At 42.7% G+C, this 22,888-nt stretch overlaps 1 protein-coding gene across 2 annotated transcripts in view; it reads right to left on the bottom strand.

The window, feature by feature from the left end:
• Positions 1-22,325, bottom strand: part of mllt3 (MLLT3 super elongation complex subunit) — a 45,314-nt gene extending 22,989 nt beyond the window's left edge. For both annotated transcript variants that reach the window (XM_061031376.1, XM_061031377.1), the window contains exons 1-2: positions 22,194-22,325; positions 21,269-21,449 (exon numbers count right to left, since the gene is read on the bottom strand). In XM_061031376.1, the coding sequence (XP_060887359.1) occupies positions 21,269-21,449; positions 22,194-22,205 (193 nt within the window). In that variant the 5' untranslated portion in view covers positions 22,206-22,325. The remainder of the gene's footprint in view (positions 1-21,268; positions 21,450-22,193) is intronic.
• Positions 22,326-22,888: the final 563 nt, after the last annotated feature.

Here is a 22,888-nt window from a genome sequence, read left to right as displayed (position 1 = left end):
GATGAAGGACCTGCTGCCCCCGCTCTACAACCTGGATGTAAACAATCAGTTTATCAGTGGAGGTACAGCATCGTGTAGGAGCAGCGTGTCAGGCAGTATTTTGTGTAAGCCAAAGTAGTGTTGTAGTACTCAAAATCTGTCTTGTCTCCCGATTCGAAAGAATTTTGACTCTGTCTTGTCTCCAGATTTTAAATCAAGACCACAACTGATAGGCTATCTGTCCCTGTCATTACTGTGATTAGAAGGAAAACGTCTCTTTCTAAAACAACAAATAACTTTGATAACTTTTGATCGCAACCTTCCCGGTGTTATGAACTAAGGGAGTGACAAACAAGATGATGATTTCTCAGTGATATTTATGGTCTTGACTCGGTCTCGCTCCCTAAATGTCTTGGTCTGGTCTCTGGTATGTCTTGGTCTTGGTTAGTGTGGTCCTGACTACAACACTACGCCCAAGTATATTTTCGCCCATTTTTTCATATATTGCTGTGCGCTCAAGAAAGCAAGAGAGCGAAAAAGACAGAGAGAGTGAGAGAGGTCCACTGTCCGTACATCCCTCCCCTAAATGCCCTGATTGAGGTGCGATGCTCATGTCCAAACGGAAGCTTCTGATGCCTTCGTTTCAGTATTTATCTGCAGCTGCCTGCTGCCGACGCCGTCTTAGTTTAGAGTGATTGTTGTGACACAGGTCATGATCAATAAGACTCCTCCTACATGAGTCACCTGGTCTGGTAACGGACTATTGAGTGAAATCTGGTAACTTTATTAAGGCGTCTTAAGTGTTCGGCTAATGAATGATGTCAAAAAAGCGGAGACACTAAAACACAAAGCAACAAAATACAGTGGAGCATGACAAGACGCTGTGTAAGAGAGTGCAGAAGTGTGTGTGTGTGTGTCGTGCGTGTGTGTGTACATGTCGTGTGGATAAGACAAGAAGTAGGGAAGGGAAGTAAGATGAGCAAAATAAAGTCGGGGTTGCGAGGAGCTGGAGCTGATCCCAGCTGTCATTGGACGAGAGGCGGGGTTACACCCTGACTATTCAGCAGCCAATCACAGGGCTGACATATAGAGACAGACAACCAGCCAGACTCACATTCACACCTAGGGACAATTTAGAGTCTCCAGTTAACATAACGAGCATGTCTTTGGACTGTGGGAGGAAGCCGGAGTACCCGGAAAGAACCCACACATTCACGGGGAGAATATGCAAACTCCACACAGAGAGGATCCTGACAGACGGGGATTCAAACCAGGAACCTCCTCACTGTGATGCTAGGATATACAAACCAAATATTAAAATACAACCTAAGCTACCACTAGCAGAGCAGCAACGTCTGCGTTCCTGGAGGTAAAATGTCTGTTTCTGTGGATGGAGTTTGGAGGCTTTAGAGAAAGTGGTAATAAAATAGCTGTTATTAGTTTTAAAAACAACATCTTCCTCTTTAACCAAAATGTGCAGGTGAAGACTCCCCCCCTCCCCATCACTCTCAGGGGTCTTCGAAAACAAACAAACTCTACTGGAGCTCAGGTGTTCCTCCCCTGGAGGTGTGTGTGTTTGTCAGACTCTCTCCCTGTGGAGGCTGCAGAATAACCACCAATTAAGTCCCAAGTACTGAATGTGGAGATCTGAGCAAAAAAGAGCAGACAGAGGAAGCAGCAAACTGTTTGGATCTATCTACGATGTTTACGTCATTTTCCATAAGAAAAACAAACATTTTTGGTTTCTGGTATCGATAATTTAAAAAATGTAAACATGGCTAAGAACCTATGCAAACAGCCGGCGTCAAACTTCAGTGCCTGACAGGTTCTTGGGAAACATTTGTTCTCGAAAGTAGACCCAGTGGACTGCTGGAGAACCAAAAGGGGAACAGAGAGGAAGCCGTCTAACCACAGAACTGACGGCGTGGCCTCCAGTGACGCAGGAGAGACCCTCGAGGCGTCCAGAACACACAGATCTAACCATCCCCGCTCTCTCTCATTTCCTGTCGAGGCCCCGCCCCCCCTTCAGTGATTGATGGCTGAGCTGACAACAGTGGGGTCGACCTCACCGCTGGGGCCGAGCCATCCAAAACCCGAGACCACTGAGCAAATATTGTGGGTTAGAGTTAATTGTGCAGGAGGGTCAGGTTCAATTACAGCGGGCTAAAAGAGCCCATTCAGCAGCTCACCTTAAAATAAACCGAGGATGACGACGAGGAGATGAGCTGAACCGCCTGACACGGAAAGAAGAATTCACAGTCAGAGCTCCAACGCGGCAGACACGTGTTTGTGTATTTTTCTTCAGAGCGTGGAGGAGCGGACAGACGTGATGTCACGATGAGATGTTTTCAGTTTTCAACTGAGACGCCTCATGGTTCAAGTCTGAATCCGTACAAGAGGTCTGAGGCTGATACTGGTTTACATTAGGGGTTTTCAACTGGTGGGTCAGGACCCAAAAGTGGGTCGTCGAGTTTCTTTCAGTGGGTCGTGAATGTGTGCGTGGAAAAAAAATTAATCTAAGTGCTTTTTAAACACGTTTCTTTGTTCTGTCATGTTTTTTGTAGGTCACAGGTGGCAGACAAAGCAGCGGGAGCAACTCTGGGTTAAGTGTCTTGCTGCAGGACTCATCGGATATGTAGCTGCAGGAGCTGGGGATCGAACCCCCGACCTTTCGGTTGACGACAGACTCACTAACTGAGCCACAGTGATTTGATTAAAAAAAAACAAAAAAAAAAAACAGAAATTTGGGTCGCGACATTTCATGAAGGAGTCGGTGTTGGGTGCTTTAATAATAAAAGAGGAAGAGGGGTAAGCATCAGGACAGTGGTGATGAATGGGGATCAGAGGGCCCCACAATTATTTTTTTGCCTAGAGCCCCAACAGACTCTAGAGTCGCCACTGGTTCAGGGTTATTATCGCAGTAGTCCAGAGTATGAAGAGAGGCAGAGGATACATCCCGGGTACCTTATCAGATTACCTCAGGTACATGTCAGTCTCAGGAAGTGTACCGAGCTTGAGCATTGGAGCACTAGTCAAACCAAGTGGACGGTACGGATTGCCTAGTGTGAGTGAGCACTGGGCAGCGCCTTCAGTAGAGGATTCATCACCTGCGGGTGGGTGCAGGAGAGATACCGCAGGTCCTTCCTTCCTGCTTAAGTCAGACTGTTCGACCCAGTATAGATCCCAAAACACACGCACAAGCTGGACAAATTCACTCCAACCTCTCGTGCAATATAATCAGATTTTAATATTTACCTTATGCTACTATTATGTTGTTTTTTTTATAACTGTGAATGTTCAGACTACATTTGTAACATCTGCAACTCTGGTTTTGGCTCCTCAACTATTTTATGTTTTATTTAATTGTGAACTTTGTGCTCTGTCTCTCGTTGCTCTTCGCTTCTGTAGCGCTGTACATTTCTTCTCTTATTTCTGACCAATTAAAGGAATGACTCGACAATTAAAACATTTATTCTGGTGTTTTTTAGATCATGATTCCTGGAGGGTTAGTGGACTTATAATTAAATGAATACTGTCTGATTATTATCGACAGAGAAAGCTCTCCTGGTGTATTCAATGAGAACGTATTTAAACTTTCTGTCTGATTGTGGTTAAAATTCTGCATGTAGACACGAGACAAACCCGGCTACCATGAAGGTTAAGTCCGAGCAGCATCTGTGCCGGGGGTCAGCAGTTCAGGTTGGAAAAGGTTAATATTATCTGAAGGAGCGTCTGCGAGCCACAGACGCACAAAGTGACCACTGACCTGTGACGGGAAACTCGCCCGTGGTCTGAGAGGCGTTCAAAGCGGGACAGAGCTGCGTGGTTTATTAACACGGCCGCGGTTCAAACCCTCATGCCAATCACAGAACAATGCCAGTCACTCTGGATTTGCCCTTTCTACACAGACTGGTTTGTAATGAGGCCGGCCGGGCCGCCGACCTGAGCGTAAAACAAAAGACAAGACTGCAAATGTGAAATTCTTCAGTCAGGCTTGTATTCGTGCTTCCGCTGATTTACTGTTAATCTGCTACCGTCGACGTCCTAATGGAGCCGTTCAGCTCAGCATCCTTTGGTCAGTTAATGCCGGCTCTCTTTGGGTGCCAACTGTCCACGTGTGCAGCGGAAAACATCACAAATCTTAAGACTTCTTTATAAAAAAATGTTTCTTTATTAATTAATAACTATTATAATTTTTCAATAGCTTAATCATACTGAAATATTATCCACTCACCAACCTATGCACACTGCGTATGTAAACACTGTAAAAACTCTACCTCATATATTAACCATCTGATCTGTTACACATAACTATATATTTATCATCAAGTTCATCTCAGCATTTTTTTGCACTACTCACCACTGCACTATTGTCTACGACGGAGGATTAGGGCCACGTAAAAAAAGAAAAAAAAGAAAAATTAAATTTCGAGATTAAATTTGTAAATTAACGAGTTTGAGACCAGCCTGCGCGAAAATGACCAAAGTAGAACTCCTAAAGTCTTAAAATAATAAAGTTGTTATTTTAGTCTATATCAGAAGAGCAGCAGCATCCTGTTCTCAAATGACAAACATGGAGCATCTTGTCCTAAAGGTTTCACTAATAAGGAAATAGGATACTTCCTTGTGTAGTCGGTAAAAACAGTTCAAGAGAAGTTTTCACTTTAACTTGTAAGAACTTGTTTATCTGTAAAATGAGGAACAGGGCACAAACTGTCTCTGCACATGAGACACTTTAACAAGGCAGACCGATAACAGACACAAATAGTTGTGTTGGGGCTTTACTTATGCAGATATGAAACTACACATGCTTTTGACACATCATCTTCACATTGTCATAAAATATCAGCACCCTGAAATGATACAAGAAACTGAAGAAAGAACCACACTGACTTAGAGGAAGTTGTCTGCAGAGGAAAATACTTTAAGAGTTCTACTTTCATCATTTTGCGCAGGCCGGTCTCAAACTCATTAATTTACGTGATTAATCTCGTAAATTAAAAAAAAAAAAATTTTTTAACATGGCCCTAATCCTCCGTCGTAATTGTCTTATTTAGCCTTGTATATATTAGTGTTTTTTTTTTGCTTATATTATGTTTAATGTTTAACTTTGTACATTGAGAGCACAGTCACTGAAGACAAATTCTGTGTGTGTGTAAGCATACATGGCCAATAAAGCTGATTCTATTCTATTAATTACAAACAATAAGACTTCGATGAAACAAAGACTTCGACCTGTAGGATCAAATGACCTGCAACCAAAGGAACACTTAAAGTGCTCCTGAGATATTTTCATCGTACGACCTCTGAATCTTAAACTCTCTGGGAGGAAGGCGAGCCAGCCAACAATTAGCTTTGGCCAAAAAGCGTGGGAGAAACACTGATCTTAAAGTTCGATTCCTTCTTTCAGCGTTGAACAGTTAGGTCGGTTTGTTTTACAGAGCGGGACAATGCTGCAGACAATTTGGCTACCGGTTAAAAAACATATAAAGGATAAACACAAGGGCCAACCTATATGGGACATTTGGTGCTGATACTGATATCAGGGAGGAAAAAATTAAATAAAAATCAGACACCGATATATTGGCCGATATCTATGTTCGATCTTTAAAGAAAGATAGATATACACATTTATTGTGTTGATCCCTCACATGCAGTTATCAAACACTTGCAAGACAAGATGGTCACTCAGCTGTAAGCTAACTGAGCGTGTACGTGCATCACCGCTCGACACTCTGCAGAGTGATGATGCTTGTTGTAATCCATATAGCGCCCTCTGCTGGTGACAGAGAACTGCTAGTGTGATACAATGAAACTCAAATTAAATGTTGTTTGACTGGTGAATAAATCTCGTAATATAGGCACATATCTGTAATGTCATTAGCCGATACCGATAGTCACTTGAAATGCTAATATCGGGGGCCAATCAATCGGTCGGGCTCTAGTAGTCTTACATGTCAGAGGCCGTTTATCCTCTGCTGGATGGGCCACTTATAAGAAACAATTGGGGGAAAATTATACCCACTTCTTCAGGCATCACTACACCAAAAATAATACCCAATCAAAAGCAGAAGTAGAAGACTGCAGCTAACTAACAGCGACTGAAAACGACCCCTGCCAACTATTTTTTAAGAGAAAGAAAAAAACATTTTCTTTCTTTTTTTCTACATGAGTGACATCACCGAGACTAGATACACTAATATTATCGGCCGGACAATAAATCGGTCGGGCTCTGAGAATCCTTTAACTAAAAACAAGGCAACTCACATTAGCCGTAGCCCAGCTAGCAGTCCCTCATGTTTTCCTGAAAACGGCGGACCTGCGCAAAAGTTTTGTTCTAGGCTGGAGGTAGAGTCCATGGGTAGAGATACCAGGGGAGGGGATTTTTTTTAACCAATATCCCACTGTGACATCACAAGGAGAGCACATTTGAAACAGATCATTTTTCTCTGTGTTGTAAGACTTATGTAGACCACAAACAAAGGACTGGATGGGTTTATTTCACATTTTGTGGGTCAGTAGACACTCAGGTTACCCAAATATATGTTCAAAAACACTAAAGTGGATTTTAATTAAAGTGTACAGAAAGTGTCGCATCACTCCAAAAGAAAAAACTGACAATATCAACAAAAGCGATATGTATAACTCTCCTTTCAAAACATCATTTGCACATCATTAAACTTTTAGCAGAGTAAACGACGTCTTGCTGCAGAAGGCCAGACTCGTATGGCGGTGCAGTGGTCTTAAAAACACTGAGCAGTCTTGATCCGAGCTTCTCTAACAATGGCGGGTGGTGATTAGCAGCTCAGTAGGGAAGGCGTCTCTGGATGACTGAGCACAGTCCCTTAAAAACAACCTCACACTACACTTTTCTCCTCCGTCCAGCAGGAACTCTGCCGACCCTAACGACCTCACGCTAATCAGCTAACAACAAGACCCCTAGAACTCAAACGGGGTCAAGATTAGACCGCCGGGATTAAAGACTAGACTCAAAGAAACATCCAGGCTTCTGCTGCAAGGCGACTCACTAGACCAGAGACTTACAGGTGTCGAGTCGGGGGCAGATTTAGGCCAAAAAATGTGACAAAAAACCAAACACTTTTTCCTCTTGCTGCACGTCTTAATCAGGATAAAATCTTCCTCCACACCTGCTGTGAGACCAAACAGAGGCACCAGCACCAAAATAAACCCCATGAAACTTAATTTGGAAAACACCATCTGCACATCCTAGACTTAAACCACACAGGTGTGAAGCCACGCCCACCTCAGGGGAGCAAACACAGATGGAGAGGTGAGTGGGATGATGGGGGGGTGGGGGTGGGGGTGGGGGGGTTGGGGTTACAATCACGGGGATACAACAACAACAAACATCCTCTCTTATCTCCCCTGAGGAGAACTATCATGTGTTGCAGAAAGTCACCTGTACCAAGCAGTTATTCCTTTATTTATTTAGGTTTACAAAGTGAATGATGTTTATGTTGTTATTGATTCCTCAATGATATAAAAATGGGAGTTCAGTCAGCACGTGGAGTAATATGCAACCTGTTGTGATGCATCGTGATGTCAAGTCAAACCGTTGGCAGGATAATCAAAATCGAAGAGTGGGACCAGTTAAGATGCAAAGCATTTGTTTTTATAGAGATGCACCGATCGGGAAAATAAGGGCTGATGCCGATACTGATGTTTGAAATCTGAGGATGCAACCCATCGTGATATTGAATCGAACCGCTAACTGGTCTATATGATTCGATTTTGATTATCCTGTCAAGATGCACAGCATTTGTTTTTAACAGAGATGCACCGATTGGGAAAATCAGGCCCATGCTCATACCGATATTTGTGTCATGACTTCTTTTGGAGTCAGACTCCCTCAATGCCGACTTATTATCTCGTGTTTGACAATGAAGAGTCAGAGTTTGTCCAACAGGTGACTTCATCTGCCAAATAAAAACCTCTCCTCTGAATCAGTGGTCAGGTGGACTAGATGTCAGCATTAAATTGATTTGGCACAACAAAGAAACATCGCCTACCGACATCGGGTCATGTCACATTATTTGCCGATGTGCTGATGTCTGTCAGCAGAGCCGATATCGATGTTGATCCGAGGCAGTCCTAGTTTGTAATAATAAAATATTGCAGGTAAACTCTCGCACTTTGACAACAATTTAATGTGTTTTTGTGCAATTAAGTGAGGGAGTTTAACCTGAAAAAAATTGATGGACTCCGTCGTCTCTTATGCAGCTCACCTATTAAGTAGAATTTTAATACATGAGGCAGTAGTGGTTTTAAAACATGTGGTATCAAAAAAAAGGATCAAAGGGGGGCATCGGTAACCTAGAGGTTAGTGTGCACCCAATGTACAGAGGCTTTAGTCCTCCAAGCGGGCAGCCCGGGTTCAAATCCGACCTGTGGCTCCTTTCCTCTCCATTTCAGACTCCATCAACTGTCCTGTCTCTAAAATAAAAGGCCCAAAAAGAATACAAAATGAAAGTACCCATGGATTTGCTACTGGGGGCGGGGCGGCACTCCTCCTGTTTCCTTTGTTATTGCTTCTTAATTTTGTCAATGACTTCATGTTATTATTTCATTGGTGCTGATGGCGATGATGATAGCTGTACATTTTTCTTTTTACAATGTTTGCTTTTCCTCTCCGTCCCTCCCTTTGCCTCCACTCTTATCGCACCTCCATGCACACACAACACTGTTCCCTGAACATGTGAAGTCTGAGTCTGGGACACATGCATTTTTAAGTGTCTTGCAAAAACACAAAGAAAAAAAGTGTCCAAGCAAGAGACATTTTTTACAATCTTACAAACTTTACAGATGTTTGGTGACAAATCCCCATTGGGTAGAAATGATCCACCTTAAGTTTAAACATTCAATTTGGGTACTGGGAACCATTAACAATGCTTAGAAACGGAAAACTATCTCAAGCAAGGTGGTAAAAATTACATCAGGATGAGGATCAAATTTGTTGAGCTTCAACACTGGAGATTTGGCTCGATCTGTTAACTATTCACTTCCATTAATCAATAAAATACTAACGATACCAAGACAGTTTACCACGGGCCAAGAAAGCATCTCTGAAACGTGCAGATGGATGGCTCAAACCCAGAGATTTATAAAACAGAGAAGCATGAAATTGAGAAACTGCAGACGGAGAATATTTGGCGTTCAGTGTGGTTAATTACCTCCACAACACCTGAATTTGATTAGCTTTAAAAAGATGCATGCTACACTTAGCATGAGGTTGTTTGTGTTGTGATGTTTTCATTGATTAAAAAAAATAAATAAAAAAAAGCGAGAGGCCGTGGAGTCATTAGTGAGTGAAATGTTGCAGCTCTGGTGTGTGTGGAGGTGCTGTAAATAAAAGACAAATGTTTTACGGGCCGGCTGAGTGAGAAAGGAGTGAAAGAGCTGCCAACAGACAGCCCATATAAACCGTGCTTCAATAAACCACTTCCTGCTACCTCCTTTCATTGACTGAAGCCAGGGAGAGCCGGCATTTACAGCTCAGTTCCTGTTATTTGGCGGTGGCGGCTGCCCCGTCTATCTCCTCCTCCTCCTCCTCCTTTCATACAGCAGCAGTCTGCAGCTTTCATGGCTCTTGCTTTCTTTGTGTTCAGCGATACAAGTAGGTATGATTTCTGAGGATCGTAAAACAATTACTGGTGAATTTCCTGCAGCTTTTGATTCCTGCCAGACGTAGAGAGAGAGGAGGAGGAGGAGGGGGAGGAGGGGGTCTACACACTCAAAGTTTTCCTTCCAAAAGAACACATCACACTCCTAACGTTTAGTCCCATCATGTACACACCGGCTCAGAATCAGTCACGGCTCACGTTCTCTTGGTTTCATGCTCTGTGGATTCTTTGTAAGTTTTTCTGTGTAAAACTGGAAGTCCTGATTTGGGACGGGGTCGTAGATTTCTGCTGAGACACAATAATATTCCGTTTTTTTCTTTAGGTTTGCCTTATAGTCGTTTCACTGAGACGCTCACGAACACATTCTATGTTGAGTCGTTTACGGCTGATTTACACTTCTGTGATGAATCGACGCCGCAGGTTCTCGTAGCTCTGTTTCTGCACAGAAGCCTTCGTACGAAACCTGATGTGCACCTCATCAAAAACGTGACTTTTCGGCAAAACTTTGCAGAAGTCAATCCCTGTGATTGGATTGCTGAGTAGCATCGTAATGTGTGTACACTTGTGTGATCTTAAAGGCTGCAGACGACACAATGATTCGTCAAATCTACATTTCCTCCTCCGCGTCTCCCTGTAGCCAAACAAGCTGCTAAATTTTAGTCCTCTGCGTCGACTGATTCAGCGGCTGTACATCTATCTCCTCCGACGTCTCCTCACTTTTCTTCTTCGCATTAATTGCAGTAAAGTCAACTGCTGCTCAATATTTATCAGCTCAAACCTCCCATTGTGAAATCAGACGGCCTACGAGCGAGTATGGCGGAGCTATGCAGACACAGCAACGCACCATAGTATGTAGCGCTCACAACAGCAGTTTTTCCCCTAGGTTGGAGTTGTAGCAGCGGAGGTGAGGTGGAATTTTGTCACATTTATTGGAAAAAATTATCAACCAACAACCACCCTATTGTCATAAACTGGCTCGTGGGTAATGGCAGAAGACGGGAGGAGTCAGAAATGTACAAAAGAAAATGAATAATGTATTTGAAAACGATGGTCACATTTGATTCCGTAGCACAAATTATTATAATTTTAGTTTCTAAGGAGGTAAGCTGGAGTCAAGCAGCGGTGCACCTCCGCTAGATGCATATAGGGGAAACACTGAAGAGCTTGGGTAAGTGTGTAGATTTGATGTAAGTCTGAATCAGGCTTTAGTTAGCTGACTAGCTTTAATGCTGCAGATCTTAACACAGATTGAGTTGTAGCTCAAACTGTAGGGACTTGGGTTGGGAACCAGAGGGTCGCTGACTCAAGTCCCGGTGCGGACCAAGTCAGGAAATTGGTCTGATAGCTGGAGAGGTGCTAGGTCACTTCCTGAGCACTGCCGAGGTGACATTGAGCAAGGCACTGACCCCCTCCCTCATCATCTCGCCCTCACTCTGACATCTCTCCATTAGTGCACGTCCACAGGATCATGTGTGTAGCATGTGTGTGTGTGTTACAGCCTGTGTCTGTGTGTGTGTGTGTGTGTGTAGCATGTCTCAACAGAGTGTAAGACTGAATTTCCCCTCGCCGGATTATAAAACTACATTCTTCCGATACCTGTTAATTAATTTAAATCCAGAACTTTATTGGACAGCCTATGAATGTTCTTGCACCGATGATTTAGAAGACCTGACACATTATCTTGATGTAACATCAAATTATAGGAACCACGAGACTTGACATCAGTGTCGTTAAGCTCAAACGTGGTCAAGTTTCAGGTTTTGAAACATGCAGAAGAAGATCCCCCCCTCCTGAACTAGACCATGCAGTATTTCTGCAGATCCTGTTTGAGCATTTAAAAATGTGCCTGCTCCTGTTTGACTCCGTCCTCTGACAACCATCAGCGCTCTGGGGCTGCGTCAAGTCAAAGAGAGTGATGACACCGTAATTAAGATCAGCCCGGGGGCATCTTCTGTGTAAACACTGCATGCATTTTTGTTTTAATCTACAGTGAAGTTTTCTGCTTAAAGTAGACTCTTCACACATCCAGCAACACACAGAATAACATGAGACAGCCGTACAATCAGACGGTACAATCATCACTTTCATTTGGCTGCCACTGCGATTTTTAAAAACATGTACGAGTCAAATCCTCCTCGCTTTCTTTCTCACCTCAAACAAAATATCGTATTTTAAGAAATATTTGGCTTCTGTTCAAAAGCTTCAATAAGAGTTTTTCTCCTTATGTGCACACATGCTTTTGATTCACCTCTCTCTCTCTCTGGACATAAAAGTGAAACTGAAGGAGCGTTCGAGGACTGCAGACCGGAGGAGAAGTTCATATTTAACCTCTGAAATGAAGGAAGTTATGATGGAATCAAAAAAAAAAAAAAAAAAAAGGGGAGCCACACACATGCAGAGGAAGCCTCCTTCATCTCCTGCAGGATATCAATACATGTATCATCGGAGCTCACATTAGCAAAAGCCACAGCAAAGAGCGGAGGAATGCAGCGCAGATTTCAGCCCCGGGATCTGGATCCGATGTGTAGGTCACTGCGCTGACTTGACTTATGTGGTATGCGCTCACAAGCCGCAAATTAAGCCTGAGCGGAGGACGAGGGGAGTTAAAAGGTTTCATGTGAGTGTTCCTCTGAGCGCAGGAGATGGCCAGGGGGCTAACATGTTGGCCCAATCATTAAGGCATCAATCTGTGTGTGTGTGTGTGTGTGTGTGTGTAAGTGTGTGTAAGTGTGCACTGTAAGGGGCTTATACTGTCGCCAATCTGGCTAACAGAACAGAACGCTCTTTCTTTAAGGAAAGGAGATACTCCTCCACCCTCAGCTTTTGTTCTCCACTTTGACTTCAGTGAAGTGATTTTCTGTCTCACACTCGACAGGAGGTGTAAACTTGAAGCTTCAGGTCGCTGCAGCTTAAATAAACAGATGCAGAAGTTTTTTTTAAGTCAGAGCGGCAACAATGAGTCCATTAAAGCTGCAAAAAGAGAATATTTTAGCTGCATTTTAGACAATACATGGTGAAGATTTTTTTTGTTTTTCCAGACCTGAGACCCAGCTGGAAGTTATTCTTTAAGTCCCAAAGCGATATCAAACCACAAGCTGCAACAAAGGCTCACATCTCCGGACTCCAGAACCTGAACACACCACAGAGACAACAGCTAACGGCCTCTTCTCCACCACACATTCAGAGGACAGGACTCTGCATACCTGCAGGTAGTGCTGTTTGGTATTCACTAAAAAACACCAAAGATGACAGATATAACATTCTCAGAACCCATTGCCGACTGTCTGACAATTTAGCCTCCGCAACACTAATGTTCATATCTTTTTAACAAGATGCTGTTAAGGGGAACCTGGGGCCTGTGTCCAGAGGGGCTGCACGATTCTTGCTAAAATGTGAATCATGATTGTTCTCTCTGTGATTTGATGCTTATTTCTACGAGGAGGATTATTGACTATGACGCCTTTCACAACGATCATCTTAAATTACGAGTGCAGGTTAGCAAGAAGCTGCACAAGAACACTAAAAAGAAGACAACAGAAACTTCAGATTTGACACGAGTGTTGCACCTCAATCGACACATTTACAGGAGGGACATACGGGCAGCGGACCTCTCTCTCTCTCTTTTTCTAAATTTAACAATATGTCTGATAAACAGCTGCTAAGGAAATGGTGTAACCACACTGATTCTCTTAAAGGCAAGTATATCCTCTGAAAATAACTCTGTGATTCATGTCTATAATGGGTGTAACACCCGAGTCCCACTGTCTGTGATGTTTCCAGAGTCCTATCTTCACTTTGTTTACATCGCCCGGACGGCCAGCTGACTCCTCCCCTCGCGAATAAAAGTTATTTAATTGAGGGACTAGAGAAAAGAAGAATAACATACTGTACTCACTGCTTATTTGAATGTCTCGTAAGTGTTTCTAGATCACGGTCATTTCGGGTAAATTTACATGCAGTGTGAAGATACGAGCATAATAAAGAATGTAGCATTAAAAAAAAAAAAAAAAAAAAAAAAAAAAAATCGCATATAAAGCCTTTAAAGCAACCAACCTTTTAAAGGAGGCATACACGACCTGACACAGAGTTAAGGCATACACAGAATACTAAAAAAATATTAAGATCATTTCACACTTTTGCATAAACAGACCACAGCCGCCTTCAGTGTTCCCTAATGAGGACACATGAACCTTCAGCTGATGAACAGATGTACCTGCACTCATCCCTTGTAAGAGAACAAGACACAGGTGAGACTGGATTTATCACCTGGGTGTGACAGTGTGTGTGTGTGTGTGTGTGTGTGTGTGTGTGTGTTTGTCCTGAACCGTTCAGAGCGACTTTCTTTGGAGCCTTACATCAAATATTGACCCGTGGAATTGGCCTCATTAAGTCGAATTAGGTCACTGAGGGGCGAGAGGAGTTCAACTGTACGTGATGAGACCATGTCAGAGTCTCAAAAACAACGACAGAGGAGAGGAATACGTTAATATCACGTCAGGAGAGACGTGAATGTGACTGGTGAAGAGGTGCAAGGTTTGTAACCCGTTTGAGAGCACCGACTTTAAAGAGTCCGTTGCGTTGTTGGAGTACCAGCTCTGATATCGTTTCAGAAAACGTGTCTGCCCTGCAGCTGTACAAGAATCTTTTATCATCCTGTATGAACTCAACAGTCTGAAAGGTTTGTATATTAAAAGATTTTAATTATTTTCAAACTATGAGGAAATATTACAGTGATTATTTATCTACCATTTTCAGGGTGTTAAACAAAGATAGTTTGGAGGTGTGGTTATAGAAATGCTCCGGGGTCAGTTTGAGATGTGATGGTGGGGCCCAATGTGAGACCTTTTCATGTGGCCCGGAGGAGAGTCCTCCAGGTGGGGGGCCTGGGTTTGAATCCCACCTGTGGATCCTTTCCTGCATGTCTTTCCTCTCTCTCTCCTAGTTTCTGACTCTATCACTGTCATGTCTCTATAATGAAAGCATAAAAAGCTAAAAAAAAAAAAAAAGTTTGAAAATCTTCCAGTTTTGCAGCAGGCTGAAGATTTGGATTCTTTGTGCCCTACTTCTTAATGCTACCTGGTCTGTTGGAGGTTTGGTTTGGTGAAACTGTCCTTGATTAGAGAGCCAGTCGTGCTGAGACACCACATAGTCTCCGTTTTTTTTAACCAGGACAAATCTCAGTTTGAGGCGGGGTTTTTTTTTTTTTTTTTTTCATCCTGCAGTAACAAAGAGCACTTTGGTGTTAAAAACCACAAAAAGCAGATCATCTCTCCGGGCATCTTTCCTGCTCTGCACAGGCCACAAATCTCAAACTCTTTTCACCCGGCTCTCCCATTTCTTTCCCATTACGGCGCCTTACATCTTTCCATAAAAGTGACAATCCTGTGAAATATCACAAACACCTCTGAAGAGATGCCATCTTCAGAGTCGATTAAATGGCAGCCGAGTCTCCAAATGAGGTGCTTAAGCAGCATGAGCCGCTGCCGCCTATTGCCAAAATAGCACCCCCTTCACTGGTTCCAAAAGAGCTTCTTTTACCTCCGTTTGTTCAGACGCGCTGCCATTAGGCCGTCTCCATGGCGACGCCTCAACGCTGGCCCGTTAACCGCATGGCAATAATGAAGCACAGTGGCAGCTTTACTGACTGATTCGTCATTAATCTAAATGTGTGTCTGGCAGCTTCGGCGAGCGGCTCCACAAATCAGCGAGTGTGTGGGAGGACGGCTCTCCGTGTTGTGACTGCTGCACCTCGAGCACGCGTGTGTGTGTGTGAAATTCATAAAAGTGATGACATGACGATAAAGAGAACAGTGTTTGGTGCAATAAGACAACAACTGACGTGAAAAGCTGCATCAGCGTGCCATACGAGCCTACCTGTCGTCAGCATCTTTACAGGAGGAGATAAAACATGGCCGACAAAAATCAAAACAAAAGACGCCTCTGAAATGAAATCTGCCAGTGAGCCAAGTGGCAGTGATGGATTTCATTGAGTTTTTAAAGGGTAAATCCAAATGACAGATGATATGGTAATATGCAGAGACATCCAACAACGCCATCTTTCTCCTACACATGTAAGATGTTTGGAGCCCAGCTTGGGAACTAATTGTTTGTGCAGAAGGCAAAGGTTGGTTTGACCCAAAACTACATTATCCAGGGGTGCTAGTCTGATTTTGAAAATTCGATGTAGTACGATTTCAGTCAGACTTCCAGAATAAAATCTACTTTTTAGACATCCTGTAAACATACTGAGTGTTAGACCAGCAGCTCACATGTTCTGAATGGTAAAATCTCTGTTTTTGTCAATGGAGTTTGTTGGCATTGAAGAGCTGGTCCTGGTTTTAAAAAAGCACATTACTCTAAAATAAAAAGGTCCATCTCTGTACGTCTTAGGATGACAAGCTGACCATAGCTGGGCGATAGAGGTGGGGAAAAAAAATCTATTTATGTCAAAATCAAGATTCTTATCTTCTGAGATTTCAAATCGATTCATAACTTCCAAAAATCAGCCACTCCCTGCTAAGTGCTAAGCCTAGCTCTTTAGCTCAGTAGAACACCAAATGGAGCAGCAAGAAAATTCAGCCAGTCATGACTGGAGTAGATCTGAATTGAAAATAGATTCTCAAATCAAATCGTGACCCCAGGAATCAAAATCAAATCATGAGTCACCCAAAGATTCCCAGCCCTACTGGGCAATATGACTAAAAATGTTTTCCCGATAATAATTTTCATCTCAGTTGATATTGCAGACCAAATCTGGATATTGGTCTGGTAGCAAGATCATTTCGACTTGCCCTTCGAGTGAAAGGGTTAGGGTTAGGTGAAGACACCAGAAGGTTAATTGTGGTTTAAGCATTCTTCATTGTCGGAACATGTCAAACTATACTTGAACAGAGGAACATTTCACTATCATAAGCTCAGTGCACCGTTCTTCCAAATGCTGAGAAGTTAAATCTCCATGATTATTGCCCAGGTGTAAATCGGACTGAAAAAAACAAGAACTTTTAGTGGCCCTTTGTTTGGGCGCAGTGCCCTCAGTATCTAGTTGCAGCCATTAAGCCTGTTTCACTGCTGCAGGCTGAAGCAATCTACCGCAGTGATTTGAATCCTTTTAGAACACATTAGACCTCAAAATATGCAACAGAAGTAAAAAAAAAAGTAGTCTAAATTTCTGCTCAACAGATGTGGAGTGTAGATGTATGAGTAGTTTGTGTAAGTCCATGAATGCAATAATGGAGAATTAGTTGACTTTTGGGTGGTTTAAGTTGAAATGTGACAACATGCTGAACTCCCTCGAGCAGTTTAAACACATGAAACACTCGAGTTATTCTGATTAATTACACCAGGGCTGACTTTCAAATGGAAACACTCTGAAGTCCCAACAGATCAGGAAGCACTTTGGCTCGCAATTTGTCACCATGTAAAAACACACAGGCCCCAAAGACTCCACAAAGATCTCATGGCATGTGTCAAAGCGGGAGACTTATTGAAGGTTAAGTATTCTCCTGCTGGGCTCTAGGCCGAACTCTTTGAGCCTCACGTCACATTTATCAAGACATAGCTGGAGTACAGAAAGTGCAGGGAGAAGGATGCAGTCTGCAGGAGCCAGCTCTCATTTGGTTCTTTGTAATCAAAAGCCCTTCAGGAGAAATTTGAGCTCTGAGGGTTCAATATCAGCAGACAGGAGTTTGATTTACAGATGAATCAGAGGCAGCAGGGAGCATAAATACAGTAAGAGGTTTCCCACTTGGTGTGCACTTTTTCACAACTTTTGAAAGCTTGAAGTTCATCCATTTTTAAGCTTTATTTATCACGGTGATGTATACAGTAGGTACTCGATACATCAGACTTTCAGACTGTTCAGCCACGAAGAATGATCGTTTTCTCAAGCTGAGAAAATTACTCAGAAGACTTCAACCAAACACACCTAGAGGCATCGAGTAAAGGCGACTTTTCACCCCAAAGACCCCGAAATAAAATCCACTAACGACTGCAGGAAATCAAACGCAAGTTCCTTCAGAAACACAAGGGACTTAATTAAGGGTGATTTTAACACCTATAGCTCGTTTGCTTGGTAACGATTCAGGTGATCAAATTATTCACTGTGGCATCTCCCTGGGGCGTTTTGCGTTCACACTGCAATATTCCAAAGCGGGGCCAAATCTCACACTAATGGAGAGCTGTCTGTACATGATTACATCACAGCCTTGTTTCCTTACTATGCAAGAAAATAAAGCAATGTGTACTGGTTGCTAGTTAGATTGTGAACATAATAAAAGGAATCGTGGGCTGACTGAGCAGCGAGGAGGTGAAATATCTCATCAACATTTAGGTAGATGAACATATTTGATAAATGTTAAAGGTCACATATTCTGCAACATCCACCTCCACTAACTCTAATATGTGTCTGTAGTCCGTCTACAAACCCCCCAATGATGAGATGTTTTTTGCCTGCTCCACTTTTCAGAAAATGTGTGCTCAAACAGGCCGTTTGGAGATTTCCCCTTCATGACATCACAAAGGGCAGTAACCCCTCCCCCAGGTGGGTGACACTCCCACAGCTAGGTGTTTGTTCTGCCCTCTGAGTCTGCCTTCTCACCGTAAACAATAGGACATGGAGCGAGAAAGCCCGAGACACCCAAGCCCTTCCAGAGAGGGGGCGTGGTCAGACACAGCTCATTTACATATTTAAAGGTACAGACACAGAAACAGCCTGTTCTGATCAGGGCTGAAATAGAGGGGTTTATAGACATGATCAAATACAGGATCAGAGTGGATTTAGAACAAGAAACTTCACACACATGTTTTGAGGAGCTCTGAGACTTATTGAAACTGGTTGAAGAAGAGGAGAATATGTGACCTTTAAAAAAAACTTCTGAATCAGCGCATGAACAAGAGGGAGTTTGAAGCAAGCTGAGACCACCTCTTCTTGGTGATCTCGGCTCGCTTGTTTTGGTCCTCATCAGAGACTGTTGCTTTGGTAACACACGTCTAAAGAACCAAACCTTGTTTCTGAACAACTTACTGTATCCAAATGATTCAAGTGTGTGACAACACCCTATAGGTCTCTTCTAGTGTTGTAGTCAAGACCACACTAATCAAGACCAAGACAAACCCGAGACCGGAGTGCTCCGAGACAGAGAGAAGACCATGGCATGGTGAGACCGAGACAAGACCAAGACCATAAATATCAGTGAAAAATCATTATCTTGTCTTCAGGGGCTGTGTCACTCACTAAGACCGTAATACCGGGAAGTTTGTGGCCGTAACCGGGGGATAAAAATCAAACTACAAATGAATTGAAGTTATTTGTTCATTTAGAAAGAGGAGTTTTCCTTCTAATCTCAGTAATGACGGGGAAAAAATAGACGACCAGTGGTGGTCTTGATTTAAAATCCTGAGTCCGCCCAGCCTGAGACCGAGACAAGACCGAGTAAAAATGCTTTCGACTCTGAGACGAGACCTTAGTCTCAAAAAGGAGTCTTGAGTAAAACAACACGAGCCTTCTCATCCCTTCCTTTGAAACAGGTTGCACAAATAAAGACCTGCACTTCTCCCTGTTTACATTTGGTATTAACATCTGTCCTGAGTGATTGGATCACAAGTGGAGAGACTTAACTTCAGGTAGAAACACACCCAAAGCAAACACAACAATACAGCACAGTGTGAGGATATCAGTGACTGTACAGTCGAGCAACAAACGAGAGGAAGCAACACTGGACCGATGCCAAGCGCTGGCTCGTAGAAATCTCCTGAAATCACAACGAGCTGAAGTGGGGTCAGAAATCCTGAACCAGGGGAGGTTTTTAATTGATCTCTTCCTCTCCAGATGTTCCATTAGGACTCCTGAAGCTCACAAACTAAAAGCACACCACAGACCACAAAGAAGACCCTGACGCACAACACGGAGGAAAGCAGACAAGTCCTGAAGCAGGGTCGTAAATCGAAGAGTTAGAGCAGGACTGCTACAAACAGAGAGAGAGACGGTCTGCATGCAAACTGATGCAACAACCAATCAGGAATCAGCATGCTTACACTGACTGATCCATAGATATATGTGGACACTCGTCTTCCTACCTGACACCTTTTTTAAATATCTAAACATCACAGCAATAAACAGTACCACTCCAATATTCTGCAATAAAAAATATAGTTCAATGATCGATAGTATCGAAAGGTACCAAATATTGAATTATTCAAATCTTACTTAAAGCTGAGCGAGCTAACGACAGACAGAGCCATTACTAAAGTGCAGAAGTGCATTGGCACCAATTCAGTACCCAAACGTTGCCAACATGGAAACTTTTTTGACGCAAATTGTTTTAAAACGTTACAATCTCTGTTATTTTAATAAAAAATACAAAACATTTTAACTCCTAAGAACGGAGCGTTGGAGAGGATTGAATACTTTAAAAACTACAGACAAACTCCTGCACAACAACGGATTTGTGCAGTTCAGACAATGTGCAGGAGTTTGTTTGCAATTTGTGGTGATTAAGAACAAGAAATGACACACTATTTGGCGCCTAGGGATTTAAATTTTTGTTGCTGTGGCATCAAAACGGGTGACGATATCGATATCCTTCGATTTTTACTAGAATCGGATCATTTTTAAAAATCAGGTATCCTGACAACTTAAGAAGAAATAAGTCAATTTTCTGGAGAGCTAAGAAACCATGGTATCTTTGCAAATCCTGCAATATATGGTGCATTCATGTGTTGTTGGACACATTGGAAAAACAAGCTTCCGAGTGGTTTAATGCACATGAACGCCTGTTCAAGTCGGAGCAACAACTCAAGAACTCCGGAAAGAATTTGACTTGACGTCATATTGGTCATCACATGGGGAGAAAAAGATGTTTTGTAAATGTTCAGATACTTTTTTTGCACATCAACTTTTGGCTCAAATATTACTCAGAGACATTCTACACATCGTCTGTAGCATCAACGCTGTTTTTTGTTGTTACAACATTCTGACTTCCCGACTCAGAAACTGGGACCATCCAAGGAGCACCTGAATGCAGCATTAGGCCGTAACAGAGGTGATGCTGATATCGATATCGAATCAAATCCAGCGATTCGTTTTTGCAAGAGTTTGTGTTTAAAGCATGTTGGTTTGTTAGGAGACGAGAACCTGCAAACAACCACACAAACAGAAAACAACACACGAGTCCTTTTGTCAAACATCGAAGATGAAAAGCAACATCAGGTGTGATTCTGCTCTGCAGGGAGCATCCATCTTCATGGGCAGCTCCTACACACCATAAAACACATTTTCCTCCATTAAACATTATTTCCAATTTTTCTCTTCAGTCCTCTGAGAGTTACAGAGAAATTAAACACATCACTGGTTTTACGAGCCAGTGTGTCCGACCTACACTCTGCAACAGGACATTAAATGCTCTCCAAAACCAAAACCCACTGACTTTTCTCCACAATTTGCTTTCCAGTAATCATCGAACCAAACATGAATTCTAAACACAAGGAGACTCTGGTTTTCTGCCAGCCTCCACACACAGTGGGATCCAGCTGCAGGATGAGTGCTGATAACACAGGAAACAAAGCTGCTTTGAAGGAGTCGCTCCAGAGAGAGCATCAAACAAAAGGGCCAGAGAAATCAGAGCAGTAAAATAGCAGCCCAGGTGTCTTACCTCTTTTTGGTTTGGGGAAGCTTTCGTGCAGGTGAAAAACTACTTTCTCCACAAAGTGCTGGATGTTGCTGTGCTCCGGTCCCCTCACAAACACCATCCAGTCGTGGGTGAAGCCTTCCACGGTGGGTTTCTTTCTGAACTGGGCTCGATGACCAAGTTCTAGTTTCACCTGAACAGCACCCTTTGGGATAAAATGATGTTGGGTTACTGATCAATAAAACTGCAAAAATAGTTAAAAAGTAAAAACATTGATCAATGGGTTTAACATGCTACTTTTACTCCTTTATTCTGAAGAAGGAGCCATTATAATGCCATGTCTTCTGAATGAAGCATGCCATACAAAACTCCATTTAAAAATCAGCAAATTTAATGAAATGTTCCTCCTCGCCTAATCAACACACCTGAGAAAACTGGACTGACTACGTTTAACTGTTAATTTAAACCGAAACATTATTTAACAATATAAGCATGCGTGTATTATCACAAACATTTAACAGTTATCTTAAAATTCCCATAAAGTGTCTCTATATGGTTGTAAAAAATGCAAGAAAACCCCTGCAGAAAGTTGGCATTTTACCCATTTTTGCATGCCACTTTTTGAGGAACATTGTGTAAAAATAACGCCGAATTGAAGAATGGACTCTAGTCACTCTGATTAGTGTTAATTGGCGAGTTTTAAACGCGACTTTTTGGTCATTAAGAAGAAAACTACAAAAAAAATCTCAAGTTTTTAGGTTGGATTTTGAATTGGAACGTTCGTGCAGGAGATAGCGGCACGTATCGGCTCGTGCTAGCTCGGTACGAAAATCCTCGTTACGGAGTGAAAAAACCACCGACTCCTCCGGTGTGACAAACCAGAAAAAATATCCAAACATCCACTCCGTTAGAGCGGAATGGCGAGTAAATCCTCGGGCCGGCTACTCACCGAGTTGGCCATCCTTTGGGCCCCTTGTGCCTGTTATTTCATGGAGAATGAGTTATAAATGAGAGTAGAGGTGAGTACAGTTTGCTTATGACGCCGGACATGGTCTCTCCTGGTCTGCAGTCACGCTCAACAGTTTCAAAGGCTCACCGGCGGTCAAGCACCCGAATTGAGACAGGCAGTTTCCGCCGCACAGTTTCAAAATAAAACACACGCAGCTGGAGATTTTTAAAGGGGACATATTATGAAAAATCCACTTGTACAGTATTTTTGAACATATATTTTGGTAACCTGAGTGTCTACCGACCCACATAATGTGAAATAAATCCATCCAGTCCTTTGTTTGTGGTCTGCATAAGTCTTACAACACAGAGTAAAATGCTCTGTTTCAAATTTGCTTTCCTTGTGATGTCACAGTGGGATTCTGGTAAAAAAAAATCCCCTCCCCTCCCCTGGTATCTCCACCCATGGACTCCACCCCCAGCCTCGAACAAAACTTTTGTGCAGGTCCACAGGCGACTGTTTGAAAAGGTTATTTGATGTATAAATGTCTTTTCTATATTTCCGGCTTTATTTACTGTGTACTTTCGTTCCTGCTGCTCTCATTGGATGCTTTTTGAGAGGATGTTAAATGACTTAGAGGCGAATACGTCTGGCTGCAGGTGTTCCCCCTGGTGTATTTATGGTTTTGGGTAATC

The sequence above is a fragment of the Labrus mixtus genome, chromosome 23 (assembly GCF_963584025.1).
Source record: "Labrus mixtus chromosome 23, fLabMix1.1, whole genome shotgun sequence".
Classification (NCBI taxonomy): domain Eukaryota; kingdom Metazoa; phylum Chordata; class Actinopteri; order Labriformes; family Labridae; genus Labrus; species Labrus mixtus.
Note: the sequence above shows the minus strand (reverse complement) of the source record. Positions and strands in the feature narration are given on the sequence as shown.